Here is a 14,228-nt window from a genome sequence, read left to right as displayed (position 1 = left end):
AATAATCCTGACACTGCCTCACTGTGCTGTCCATGGTGCTGAAATGCAATTTCTCATGTTTTATCTGTTGTTATTTTGGCTATTTAGCAGCAAAACATCATTATTAATATTGGTTTGGTGTCACCTAAAGACTGTGTTAAAAGGCAACATATTATTTTCACTTCTCTTTGCACAGTACATGTTTAACCACGTGGAGCCACTGTTGATCCATCAGAGGCAGTGCTACTCTTTGATACAACTAGGCCCCTCCTGTTTTCAGGCGATAGGGCTGTATCTTCAGTCTTTGTTATAAACCGAGAGGGACGGTGGAGGAAACAGAATTTTCCAATCATATTCAAAGCTCATCTCGGCTGTTCTTCATCCATCCATCTTCCATACCATCTACAGTATATCACTGAAATTGGATGATATTAGTGAAATTTGTGCTTTGGACATTTTGGACATAATTATGTCTTCGCGTTATAAATGGAGCAGTTTCGGGATATATCTAGGGCTTTTTCTGCTGGATTATTTCTGTGCAACGGTGTCTGGGCAGCTCTCTTATTCTGTCTCAGAGGAGGTAAACCCAGGGACTCCTGTTGGAAATATCGCTAAGGATCTAACCCTTAATTCACAGGACTTGGAATCCCGCATGTTTCAGATTGTTACTGGATCAAAAAGGAAATTCTTTGAGGTAAATCTAAAGACTGGTGTTCTGTATGTCAGTGAGAGGATAGACAGAGAGGAGCTCTGCGCAGAGGAGCTTAAATGCTCAGTAAGTGTAGAAGCCGTAATAAATAACCCATTGAAGCTTTACCGTATTGATGTAGATATTCTAGATGTAAATGACAACGCCCCTTTGTTTAGCACCAAACTGCAAAATTTGTATATTGCAGAGAGCACTTTATCAGGAGTGAAATTCGCATTATCTGAAGCAACGGACGCAGACGTGGGGAAAAACGGAGTCAGTACTTACAAATTAAGCCAAAATGAGCATTTCTCTTTAGCAGTGCACAAAGCAGGAGACAGTGTGTCTGCGGAGCTGGTGCTACAGAAAGCTTTAGACCGAGAGAAGCAGCCTGTGATCACCATGACTCTGACCGCTGTAGATGGAGGGAGCCCTCCGAAAACAGGCACATCACAGCTCGTCGTTAATGTTTTAGACATTAATGATAATATTCCTGTATTCAGCGAAACGTTGTATAAGGCAAAAATTACTGAAAACACACCACTAGACACAATAGTTATCGCAGTCAACGCCACCGATGCAGACGAGGGTCTAAATAGTGAGATTGTGTATTCACTGAGAAGCAAGGATCAAAATCACGTGCTTGACATGTTTGAAATCGAAAACCAGACTGGTTTCATCAAGGTAAAAGGTAATATAGACTTTGAAGACAGAAAGGCCTTTGAGATCCGTGTAGAGGCCAGTGACAAAGGGCAGCCTCCCATGTCTGCTCATTGTAAGGTGCTGGTAGAAGTGGTGGACCTAAACGACAATGCTCCTGAGATCACTGTGACGTCACTACACAAGACAGTAAAAGAGGACGCCAGTGTGGGCACCGCAGTTGCTCTTGTGTCAGTTCTCGATAGAGATGGTGGAAAAAACGGCGAAGTGAAAATCCAACTTCAAAACGAGGTACCATTTAAATTAGAAACAAACTACAAGAATTATTATTCCTTGTTAGTTGACGGGGCCCTCGACAGAGAGAGCGTTTCCAACTATAACGTCACTATAATTGCCATTGATAAAGGAGCACCGCCGCTTTCCAGCATGGCTGTAGTGTCTATACTGGTTTCTGATGTCAATGATAACGCACCTCTGTTCCCAGAGCCCATAATTAATGTTTATGTGAAAGAAAACAGTCCAGTAGGAGCAGTAATTAAAACAGTGACTGCAGCTGATGCTGATATTGGAAAGAACAGTCACGTGACCTATTCATTTCTACAGAACAACAATAATAATGTATTGCCCCTCTCGACAATGATAAACATCAACTCAGAGACAGGAGACATAGTCAGCCTCCAGTCTTTTAACTACGAGGAGCTAAAGACGTTTCAGTTCAAAGTCCAGGCCACAGACTCTGGTGTTCCTCCGCTCAGCAGCAACGTGACCGTCAACGTGTTTATCCTGGACGAGAACGACAACAGTCCCGCCATCCTCGCGCCCTATTCTGAGCACGGCTCCGTTAACAGTGAGAGCATCCCCTATTCTGCTGAAGCGGGATACTTTGTGGCAAAGATCAGGGCTGTAGACGCTGACTCTGGATACAATGCGCTGCTTTCTTATCACCTCTCTGAGCCCAAAGGAAACAACCTCTTCCGGATCGGAACCAGCACCGGGGAAATCAGGACTAAGAGGAGAATGAGTGACAATGACCTGAAAACCCACCCCTTGGTGGTGCTGGTTTCTGATAACGGAGAACCCTCCCTGTCAGCTACCGTGTCTATTGATGTGCTGGTGCTTGAAAGCGCAGCTGACATCCCGACTCAGTTCAGACATGTGCCCATAAAGGAGGAGAGCTTCTCTGATTTAAACCTGTATCTGCTGATCGCCATTGTGTCGGTGTCCCTCATCTTTCTGCTCAGCCTCATCACTTTAATAGCTGTCAAATGCCACAGGACAGACGGCGCTTTCAGCAGGTACAGCGCCCCCATGATCACCACCCACCCTGACGGGAGCTGGTCTTACTCTAAATCTACTCAGCAGTATGACGTCTGTTTCAGCTCAGACACGCTCAAGAGCGACGTAGTGGTTTTCCCTGCCCCGTTTCCGCCTGTAGATGCGGAGCTGATCAGTATTAACGGAGGAGACACGTTTACCAGGACTCAGACTTTACCCAGTAAAGAAAAGGTAAGCGCAGCAAGAAATAACAGTATATGTTTCCATGTATACAAAATAATATATTTGCATACAAAGGTAAGTGCACAACCACATTAAGATATTACTGCGATGTTTCTACGTTAAAAAATGTGATTGGTCGTGTATTTGTCATTTGAAAGTCTTTTTTATTTGTAGCTGGCAAAACAATACTGAACTAACGTTTAACTTCATATATGAAGTGTAAGTGTAGCAAATCTATTTGAAGTCTATCCTGACGTGCATTTCTTGATGGATTACTGATTTATTTCAATATTCACTATCTATTAATAGTCTTATTGCGCGGGTCACCATCCGTGGTTCTGAACACCAGTGTCTGAATGTGTGGAATTTCCAATTTCAGTACATTAAATATAATTAATGAACATGTTAAAGGGAACATTATATATCTGTATATTTAGAAAACAGTCGGATTTGTATATGTTAGTATTGCTGACTAAAAGGTGTTGGTCATTTGGGGACATATTGTTATTATTTAATGTTTGGTCATTTTTTAGGCCTGTCGCTGTCCCTGGTGCTGAACACAACTTTTAGTTATTGTAATTCCCGGAACATGATGCTAAACAAAACGTTTTTGAAATACACTGTTCATAAAATATACATTTACAGCTATTGTTCTTAGTAACAAAAGAAAAAAATATAGATTTCATATTGAAGGAAATTAGTTTGAATAAACCTTTGCAGTCACTGTTCTCAGTGAAGAAAAAATTCGGATAGTGAATATTTGCTTTTAAACCACTGCCAATCCTGTTGAAGGTTTAGTCAAGTTATAAAAGACTTTAGTATAAAGTTTATAGGGCATACAAATACAATTTTAGTTATTGGTGGGATAAGCTGTTCTGTTTATAATTTGATTTTTTTAAAACATTTGTAATGACTTCAGATTTGAAGAGAAATGATTATGGCACTTTCAGGTGATATTGTAGTTGATGTAGATTGTAGTTATGACCAGTGTCCACATGGAGACAGTGTAGACCGTCACTTCTGGACGTTGTCTTTCGTGGCTTAGGGCTCCTCCCAGATTCAGCAGATCATGTGTCTGTGGGCTTTGTTACAAAGAGAGGTCCGACGACACGGAGCGATTGTCTTCTTCTGTCGTGAAAATGACTAAAAGAATGTTTGGAATATTTTGGCCTTGGTCTTGATTTCATTGTCGTGATATTGTCCAGATCTGACTACAGTACATGCGCCTTCTCGATGAATGGAATAATGAATTTACCGAGCAGGGCGAGCTCTGTGTGGATCTACCTCTTGTTCGTGCTGCTGGATTGTTACTGGGAAGCCGTGTCTGGGCAGCTCTCTTACTCCGTCTCAGAGGAGGTAAACCTGGGGACTGTTGTTGGAAATATCGCTAAAGATCTGAGCATCAATGTCCAGGATTTGGAGTCCCGCATGTTTCAGATCGTTGCTGGATCAAAGAGAAAATATTTCGAGGTAAATCTAAAGACTGGAGTCCTCTACGTTAATGAGAGGATAGATCGAGAGGAACTGTGCGGCAATGAACCAAAATGTTCCCTCAGTGTAGAAGCGGTTATTAATAATCCATTAAAACTCTACCGGATTGAAATTATTGTTTTAGATGTGAACGATAATTCTCCGTCTTTTCTCAGAACGCCAATATTGCTGAACATTAGTGAAAACACAGCAGCAGGGGCCAAATTTCCTCTGCACCCAGCTCGCGATGCAGACGTCGGTAAAAATACTGTAAGTACATACAGACTCAGTCAAAATGAGCACTTCTCTGTCGAAACACATAAAGGAGAGACTGTAACACCTGAACTGGTGCTTCAGAAAGTTTTAGACAGAGAAAAACAGTCTGTGATCCGACTCACACTGACCGCTATTGATGGAGGAACTCCTGCTAAATCTGGAACAATGGTCATTATAGTCAATGTTTTAGACATTAATGATAATCCCCCGGTATTCAGTCAAACGCTGTACAAAGCCAGTGTCTATGAAAATGTTAAAATTGGCACATCAATAATAACTTTAAATGCTACTGATTTGGATGCAGGCGACAACGGACGTGTGTCATATTCTTTCAGTGCAGGAAGCCTAGGTGAACAAACAGATCTGTTTGCCATAGATGAGAAAACAGGGACTGTAACAAATAAAAAGAACATCGACTATGAAGAGAATAATGCGTTTGAGATTCGAGTACAAGCCAGTGATGGAGCTTCTTCTCCTCTCACCTCTCACGCCAAATTACTGATTGAAGTTTTAGATGTCAACGACAACGCTCCTGAAATTTCTGTCACGTCACTGTTAAATGCAGTGAAAGAGGACGCGTCCATTGGCACTGCCATTGCACTAGTTTCAGTGTTTGATAAAGATGGAGGCAAAAATGGGATGGTGAACTGTAAAATATCCAACAACGTCCCGTTTAAATTAGAGTCAAATTATAAGAATTACTATTCACTGGTGGTGGACGGTCCTCTAGACAGAGAGAGCGCACCTCAATACAATCTCAGCATCACAGCTACTGATGAGGGAAGTCCACCTCTCTCCAGCACAAGCGTTGTCACTGTGCACGTCTCTGATGTGAATGACAACAAACCTCAGTTTACAGAAAATGTAATGAGCGTCTATGTGAAAGAAAACAGTCCAATAGGAGCAGTTATCAAAACAGTGTCAGCTGTGGATGCGGATAGCGATCAAAATGGTCACGTGACCTATTCATTTCTACAGAACAACAATAATAATGTATTGCCCCTCTCGACAATGATAAACATCAACTCAGAGACAGGAGACATAGTCAGCCTCCAGCCTTTTAACTACGAGGAGCTAAAGACGTTTCAGTTCAAAGTCCAGGCCACAGACTCTGGTGTTCCTCCGCTCAGCAGCAACGTGACCGTCAACGTGTTTATCCTGGATGAGAACGACAACAGTCCCGCCATCCTCGCGCCCTATTCTGAGCACGGCTCCGTTAACAGTGAGAGCATCCCCTATTCTGCTGAAGCGGGATACTTTGTGGCAAAGATCAGGGCTGTAGACGCTGACTCTGGATACAATGCGCTGCTTTCTTATCACCTCTCTGAGCCCAAAGGAAACAACCTCTTCCGGATCGGAACCAGCACCGGGGAAATCAGGACTAAGAGGAGAATGAGTGACAATGACCTGAAAACCCACCCCTTGGTGGTGCTGGTTTCTGATAACGGAGAACCCTCCCTGTCAGCTACCGTGTCTATTGATGTGCTGGTGCTTGAAAGCGCAGCTGACATCCAGACTCAGTTCAGACATGTGCCCATAAAGGAGGAGAGCTTCTCTGATTTAAACCTGTATCTGCTGATCGCCATTGTGTCGGTGTCCCTCATCTTTCTGCTCAGCCTCATCACTTTAATAGCTGTCAAATGCCACAGGACAGACGGCGCTTTCAGCAGGTACAGCGCCCCCATGATCACCACCCACCCTGACGGGAGCTGGTCTTACTCTAAATCTACTCAACAGTATGACGTCTGTTTCAGCTCAGACACGCTCAAGAGCGACGTAGTGGTTTTCCCTGCCCCCTTTCCGCCTGTAGATGCGGAACTGATCAGTATTAACGGAGGGGACACGTTTACCAGGACTCAGACTTTACCCAGTAAAGAAAAGGTAAGAACGGTATAATAAAAGAATAATGTTACATGTTAAATACGATCATATTAATGTGTGCTGGAGCTGAGGATATGTCTTTTTAAATTGTATTTAATTAATAATTGTTTTATGTGATGTAAAATAACTTCCTTTTAACTTTCCAACTGTGCAGTGCAAGTAAAATGTGTGTCTGGAAATTAATCAAATTAATGGTGGCCGAGTGGAACTGATGTTTGGGGTTATGGATTTCCGGCCGGAACCATTGGTGAGTGCACCGGCGGTGATGGAGAAATGAGGAGCACTTGTGAAAAAACATGGTTATTCTTTTCGGAGTTTGTTTTATTTACGTGAAGTTGACGTGAGGTGTTGTCGACGCTACAAAACATGAGCTGATTTATCTGCACCTAAAGACTGAAGGTGTCCTGGTTCCGGAAGTGTCTTGTCCTGATGTCTGTGTGTCAAAGGACTATTTTCTGAAGGTATTTACGTGTTTTGTTGCATTAGATTGATTATATATTTAATGCTGGTTTGATACGTTTGTCATCCTCGTCAGTCTTGGTGTATGAGAGCAGGTGGGGGGTTTGGAGTAGTTTGTGTTTGGCTTTGGGTTTGTTTGGTTTCAGAAAACAATTGTATGAAGTTCATTTATGTTTTGTTTTGTTTGCAGCTGGTGAGCTGTTGCCTTGGTGCTAAGTTATTTTGTTTTGTTGCTTTAGTTTATTTCTGAGCCCCATGCTGTGTGAGCTGCTTTGGTCACTGATGCTGAAGGCGGTCAGTGGGATATGTCAGGCTGATGTGTTTTGTGCTTCTTTAATGACGGCTGATTTTTCCCCCAAACTATCCCTGCCTTACCAATGCTAATTTCCTTGGTCAGGCTTGTTCTGCTAATCAAAAGCTGGAAGGTACCAATTCATTTTGTCTTCCCCCACTTCCACCCTCATCTGAGATGGCATCTTCCAGCTTGTGATTGGCTGAACACACCTGATACAGATAATCAGCAGTGGATAAAAGCAGGAATAGATGGAAAACAAGCAGGGCAGTGATCCCCGAGGACCATGGATTTCCCTCCCCGTCTTAAAGTTTACATTGACCAACTAACACGTCTTTGTTCTTAATGTTTAAACTATTTCAACTATATGTTAGTATAATTAAGAATGGTACTTTTAATACAATAACGTGTTGAAACTGGCTGCTTTCACGGCATCTGGGCTTGTCTCTACATGTTGCGTTGCTATATAAGGACGACACACAATTTAACAAGCAGCAGTCACCTCGCTGCGTCTTCACAGCACTAGTGCAGTTAGTGTATGTCATTGTCCATGGTGCTGAAATAAGCTCCAGTCTGAAGAGTGTAAAACTAATATTTAGTCCACCCAACTAGTGCTTAATGATTGTTTTCCTTGTGTTACCCAGCATATTCATTGGTATTTTCTTAAAATTATTTTCCCTTAAGTAACCATGAGTTACTGTATGACAGATTTCATCAAATATAGAGATTTTACTGTAAATCGTATCTAAAACTACAAAAGTGATTAAAAAAATCTCTACATATTTTCCCATGCTTTATATAGGCTATTTTTGTAGTAACTCTGAAAAGAACAAAACATATATATTATTTTTATCTGTATGTTTACATGAACGTTTAGAAGAGGTAAGTCCCTGGTTTGTGCTTGAGTTATAATGGAGCTATATTTTAAATGACCACACGGGGACATTGTAGACCATTACATTTTGATGCTGCTCTCGTTTGCTTGACGCTCCTCCCAGATTCAGAGGATAGTGAGGTTTCTGTGTGCTTTGTTACGAAGAGACGCAGTGCTAGAGTGGCCATCGTTTTGTTTGTTTGATCCTGGATTCTGGCATATCAATTTTGTTCTGAAATATAATAACGAATTCTGAGGGATTTCCACCCATATGCTCTGTTCACGTTGGATAAAAATATGCCGATACGGAGCCCTTTCTGGATTTATTTTGTCGTCGTTCTTTTAGATTGTTACTGGGAAGCCGTGTCTGGGCAGCTCTCTTACTCCGTCTCAGAGGAGCTAAACCTAGGGACTGTTGTTGGAAATATCGCTAAAGATCTGAACATCAATGTCCAGGATTTGGAGTCCCGTATGTTTCAGATCGTTGCTGGATCAAAGAGAAAATATTTCGATGTAAATCTGAAAACGGGTGCACTTTATGTCAGTGAAAGAATAGACCGGGAAGAGCTCTGTGCGAGGGCTACAAAATGTACAGTCAGTGTAGAGGCCGTGATCAACAATCCCCTAAAGCTGTATCGTTTGGAGATAAATGTAGTCGATATAAATGATAATGCACCATTTTTCCCTGAGAACGTGCAGTCTCTTAACATCGCTGAAAGCACTGTGCCAGGAGGGAAATTTGGATTCATCGGGGCGTCGGATCTCGACGTTGGTAAGAATAATGTTAATACATACAAGCTGAGTCCAAATGAGTATTTTTCTATAGAGGTTCACAAGAGTGGGGAGAGTGTGTCTGCCGAGCTTGTGCTCCAGAAGGCTTTAGACAGAGAAACACAGCCTATTATAACACTTATTGTAACTGCTGTCGACGGCGGAAATCCGCCCAAGTCTGGGACATGTCAAATCATAATAAATGTCTTAGATAATAACGACAACGCTCCAGTTTTCAGTAGTTCTTTATACAAGGCAAGTATTACTGAAAATTTACCCGTACGTAAAACTGTTATCGTGTTGAATGCTACAGACGCAGATGAAGGTTTAAATGGTGAAATAGAATATTCACTGAGAAGTAAAGGTCAGGATCAGGTTTTAGGATTATTTGAGATCGATTCTATAACAGGCGCAATTTTAGTTAAAGGTAAGATCGACTATGAAGAAAATCCTGCGTTTGAGATTCATGTGCAGGCCAGTGACAAAGGGCAGCCTCCCATGTCTGCTCTTTGTAAAGTGCTGGTAGAAGTGGTGGACCTAAACGACAATGCTCCTGAGATCACTGTGACGTCACTTATTAACACAGTGAAGGAGGACGCAGAAACAGGTACAGCTATTGCACTTGTCTCTGTGCTGGACAAGGACGGAGGGAAAAACGGGGCAGTAAAAGCCGAACTGGCAAACGAGGCCCCCTTTAAACTGGAGACAAATTATAAGAATTATTATTCATTAGTAGTTAATGGTCCGCTCGACAGAGAAACTAAGGCCCAATACAATGTCACTATTGTAGCAACCGATGAAGGGACTCCACCTCTCTCCAGCACAAGCACAGTTACTGTTCAGGTTTCTGATGTCAATGATAACCCTCCGCGCTTCTCTGAGCCGCAGTTTAAGGTTTATGTGAAAGAAAACAGTCCAGTAGGAGCAGTTATTAAAACAGTGACTGCAGCTGATGCTGATATCAACCAAAATGGTCACGTGACCTATTCATTTCTACAGAACAACAATAATAACGTATTGCCCCTCTCGACAATGATAAACATCAACTCAGAGACAGGAGACATAGTCAGCCTCCAGTCTTTTAACTACGAGGAGCTAAAGACCTTTCAGTTCAAAGTCCAGGCCACAGACTCTGGTGTTCCTCCGCTCAGCAGCAACGTGACCGTCAACGTGTTTATCCTGGACGAGAACGACAACAGTCCCGCCATCCTCGCGCCCTATTCTGAGCACGGCTCCGTTAACAGTGAGAGCATCCCCTATTCTGCTGAAGCGGGATACTTTGTGGCAAAGATCAGGGCTGTAGACGCTGACTCTGGATACAATGCGCTGCTTTCTTATCACCTCTCTGAGCCCAAAGGAAACAACCTCTTCCGGATCGGAACCAGCACCGGGGAAATCAGGACTAAGAGGAGAATGAGTGACAATGACCTGAAAACCCACCCCTTGGTGGTGCTGGTTTCTGATAACGGAGAACCCTCCCTGTCAGCTACCGTGTCTATTGATGTGCTGGTGCTTGAAAGCGCAGCTGACATCCCGACTCAGTTCAGACATGTGCCCATAAAGGAGGAGAGCTTCTCTGATTTAAACCTGTATCTGCTGATCGCCATTGTGTCGGTGTCCCTCATCTTTCTGCTCAGCCTCATCACTTTAATAGCTGTCAAATGCCACAGGACAGACGGCGCTTTCAGCAGGTACAGCGCCCCCATGATCACCACCCACCCTGACGGGAGCTGGTCTTACTCTAAATCTACTCAGCAGTATGACGTCTGTTTCAGCTCAGACACGCTCAAGAGCGACGTAGTGGTTTTCCCTGCCCCGTATCCGCCTGTAGATGCGGAGCTGATCAGTATTAACGGAGGAGACACGTTTACCAGGACTCAGACTTTGCCCAGTAAAGAAAAGGTAAGCGCAGCATGAAATAACAGTATGTGTTTTCATGTATCCTAAATAATATATTGGCATATGAAAATATACATCTGTTTTCGAGAGCGGAGGCTGGAAACAGCAGTATCACGTTTGTTTAGGGTCATTGAGGCTCTGTTTTTCTTTGACGAAGTATAAGTACTTTGTGATACATTTTGACACAGGATACACATAAACATGTTTGTGACTTTGTGCGTTTGTGTTGAAATGTACAATGTTATTGGAGCCAGAAAAATGACAGCGTCTGAGTTAATTACACTATGTAGAAAGTCTATGTCCTTGTCCATGGTGCTGAAAGTACCACAGCACTCAGTTCGGCCTGGAGAGTGCAACACAAAAACTGTTTCTTTTTATAAAAGAAGAAGAGACCAATTTATTTTCCTGGCACATCTTGGATTTCATGACACTTGGTTTTATTTCCTGGTAAATCATATAAACTACGTTTAATAAGACAGGAAAAAATGGGTTGCTATAGTTGTTTAACTATCATTTCAAGCGTTTTTTTTTCTTACAGAAAAAGGAGAAATTATACCAGTTATTTGCAATAAAAGTGGTATACTGTTGTATCTAGATATTCTACACTGTCTTTAGTGTGGTGTAATGTTTTACTCCTAATCATCTTCCCCGAGTTTTTCCTTATGTAGCTGTTTAGAATACATATCAGCAACAAGCCAAGGTCTTCTTATAGATGTAAAACGTGAAATAATACAAATTGTCCCATTTGAACACTCGCTATTGTTAGAAAATAAATGCAGTCATTTTGCATCACCACGCGGGGACACTATAGACCATGACATCTGGACATTATATCAGGAAACACAAGACTCCTCCCAGAAAGAGATGGTGATATTGCTTCTCTGGGCTTTGTTACAAAGAGACGCAGGGCGTGAGAGAGAAGGGTGAAAAACAATATCCAGCTGCCAGATAAAAATGCGAGGATTTGGATTTTTGTACTTTACCTTTAAAAAGACATTTTGACTGGAGTGATTGATCTGGGATTTATGTCTTTTCCTGTTGGATATAATTATGTTTTACTTGAGCAAAACGAAGCTCATTCGGATATATGTTGTGTCCGTGCTGCTTAGTTATTGTTGGGAAGCCGTGTCTGGACAGCTCTCCTATTCCGTCTCAGAGGAGGTAAACCCGGGGACCTCTGTTGGAAATATCGCCAAGGATCTAAATCTCAGTGTCCAGGAGTTAGGGTCTCGTATGTTTCAGATTGTTGGTGGCTCAAAGAAGAAATATTTCGACGTAAATCTAAGAACGGGTTTTCTTTATGTAAACGAGAGAATAGACCGGGAAGAGCTGTGTGCAAAGGGTATAAAATGTACTGTCAACGTAGAAGCCGTGATCAACAATCCACTGAAGCTGTATCGTTTAGAGATAAATATAGCAGATATAAATGATAACGCACCCGTTTTCTCCGAGCAATTGCAGTCACTTGACATTGCAGAAAATACTTTACCAGGAGTGAAATTTGGTCTGATAGAAGCATCGGATTTGGACGTAGGAAAGAACGCTGTACATACTTACAAGCTGAGTAACAATGATTATTTCTCTGTAGAAATTCACAAAGGAGGAGAGAGTGTGTCTGCGGAGTTGGTACTGCAGAAGCCGTTAGACCGCGAGCAGGACCCTGTTATAAAACTCACACTAACTGCAGTAGACGGAGGTAATCCATCTAAGTCAGGGACGTCACAAATCATTATTAATGTTTTAGACAATAACGACAATCACCCTGTTTTTAGTAAATCTTTGTACAAAATCCTAATTCCTGAAAATCTGCCACCGGGGTCTACGGTGATCATTCTGAACGCAACAGACGCAGACCACGGTTTAAACAGTGAAATAGAATACTCTTTGAGAAAAAAAGGTCAGGACCGCGTTTTAGATTTGTTTCAAATTGACAGTAACACCGGCGTCATCTCAGTAAGAGGTAATGTTGACTATGAAGAAAATCCTGCGTTTGAGATTCATGTGCAGGCCAGTGACAAAGGGCAGCCTCCCATGTCTGCTCATTGTAAGGTGCTGGTAGAAGTGGTGGACCTAAACGACAATGCTCCTGAGATCACTGTGACGTCACTTATTAACACAGTGAAGGAGGACGCAGAAACAGGTACAGCTATTGCACTTGTCTCTGTGCTGGACAAGGACGGAGGGAAAAACGGGGAAGTAAAAGCCGAACTGGCAAACGAGGCCCCCTTTAAACTGGAGACAAATTATAAGAATTATTATTCATTAGTAGTTAATGGTCCGCTCGATAGAGAAACTAAGGCCCAATACAATGTCACTATTGTAGCAACCGATGAAGGGACTCCACCTCTCTCCAGCACAAGCACAGTTACTGTTCAGGTTTCTGATGTCAATGATAACCCTCCGCGCTTCTCTGAGCCGCAGTTTAAGGTTTATGTGAAAGAAAACAGTCCAGTAGGAGCAGTTATTAAAACAGTGACTGCAGCTGATGCTGATATCAACCAAAATGGTCACGTGACCTATTCATTTCTACAGAACAACAATAATAACGTATTGCCCCTCTCGACAATGATAAACATCAACTCAGAGACAGGAGACATAGTCAGCCTCCAGTCTTTTAACTACGAGGAGCTAAAGACCTTTCAGTTCAAAGTCCAGGCCACAGACTCTGGTGTTCCTCCGCTCAGCAGCAACGTGACCGTCAACGTGTTTATCCTGGACGAGAACGACAACAGTCCCGCCATCCTCGCGCCCTATTCTGAGCACGGCTCCGTTAACAGTGAGAGCATCCCCTATTCTGCTGAAGCGGGATACTTTGTGGCAAAGATCAGGGCTGTAGACGCTGACTCTGGATACAATGCGCTGCTTTCTTATCACCTCTCTGAGCCCAAAGGAAACAACCTCTTCCGGATCGGAACCAGCACCGGGGAAATCAGGACTAAGAGGAGAATGAGTGACAATGACCTGAAAACCCACCCCTTGGTGGTGCTGGTTTCTGATAACGGAGAACCCTCCCTGTCAGCTACCGTGTCTATTGATGTGCTGGTGCTTGAAAGCGCAGCTGACATCCAGACTCAGTTCAGACATGTGCCCATAAAGGAGGAGAGCTTCTCTGATTTAAACCTGTATCTGCTGATCGCCATTGTGTCGGTGTCCCTCATCTTTCTGCTCAGCCTCATCACTTTAATAGCTGTCAAATGCCACAGGACAGACGGCGCTTTCAGCAGGTACAGCGCCCCCATGATCACCACCCACCCTGACGGGAGCTGGTCTTACTCTAAATCTACTCAACAGTATGACGTCTGTTTCAGCTCAGACACGCTCAAGAGCGACGTAGTGGTTTTCCCTGCCCCCTTTCCGCCTGTAGATGCGGAACTGATCAGTATTAACGGAGGGGACACGTTTACCAGGACTCAGACTTTACCCAGTAAAGAAAAGGTAAGCGCACAGCCGCATTAAGTTTTTACTGTCTTTTTCTACGTTAA

At 42.9% G+C, this 14,228-nt stretch overlaps 5 protein-coding genes across 5 annotated transcripts in view; all 5 read left to right on the top strand.

Annotated features, from left to right (window-relative positions):
* Positions 1-14,228, top strand: part of LOC113144191 (protocadherin alpha-C2-like) — a 121,232-nt gene that overhangs the window by 23,104 nt on the left and 83,900 nt on the right. The gene's annotated exons all lie outside the window — the stretch shown is intronic.
* LOC113144714 (protocadherin alpha-3-like) lies at positions 449-3,971 on the top strand. The gene is made up of 2 exons (XM_026330941.1): positions 449-2,833; positions 3,870-3,971. The coding sequence occupies exons 1-2, from the start codon at positions 449-451 to the stop codon at positions 3,969-3,971; spliced, it is 2,487 nt and encodes an 828-aa protein (XP_026186726.1).
* Positions 4,029-6,466, top strand: LOC113144712 (protocadherin alpha-8-like). The gene has a single exon (XM_033325414.1). The coding sequence runs from the start codon at positions 4,058-4,060 to the stop codon at positions 6,464-6,466; it is 2,409 nt and encodes an 802-aa protein (XP_033181305.1). The 5' UTR covers positions 4,029-4,057.
* On the top strand, positions 8,374-10,764 carry LOC117152698 (protocadherin alpha-4-like). Its single transcript, XM_033325413.1, has one exon. The coding sequence runs from the start codon at positions 8,374-8,376 to the stop codon at positions 10,762-10,764; it is 2,391 nt and encodes a 796-aa protein (XP_033181304.1).
* On the top strand, positions 11,670-14,202 carry LOC113144711 (protocadherin alpha-3-like). Its single transcript, XM_026330936.1, has one exon. The coding sequence runs from the start codon at positions 11,797-11,799 to the stop codon at positions 14,200-14,202; it is 2,406 nt and encodes an 801-aa protein (XP_026186721.1). The 5' UTR covers positions 11,670-11,796.

Source organism: Mastacembelus armatus, chromosome 10 (assembly GCF_900324485.2).
Source record: "Mastacembelus armatus chromosome 10, fMasArm1.2, whole genome shotgun sequence".
Taxonomy (NCBI): domain Eukaryota; kingdom Metazoa; phylum Chordata; class Actinopteri; order Synbranchiformes; family Mastacembelidae; genus Mastacembelus; species Mastacembelus armatus.
Note: the sequence above shows the minus strand (reverse complement) of the source record. Positions and strands in the feature narration are given on the sequence as shown.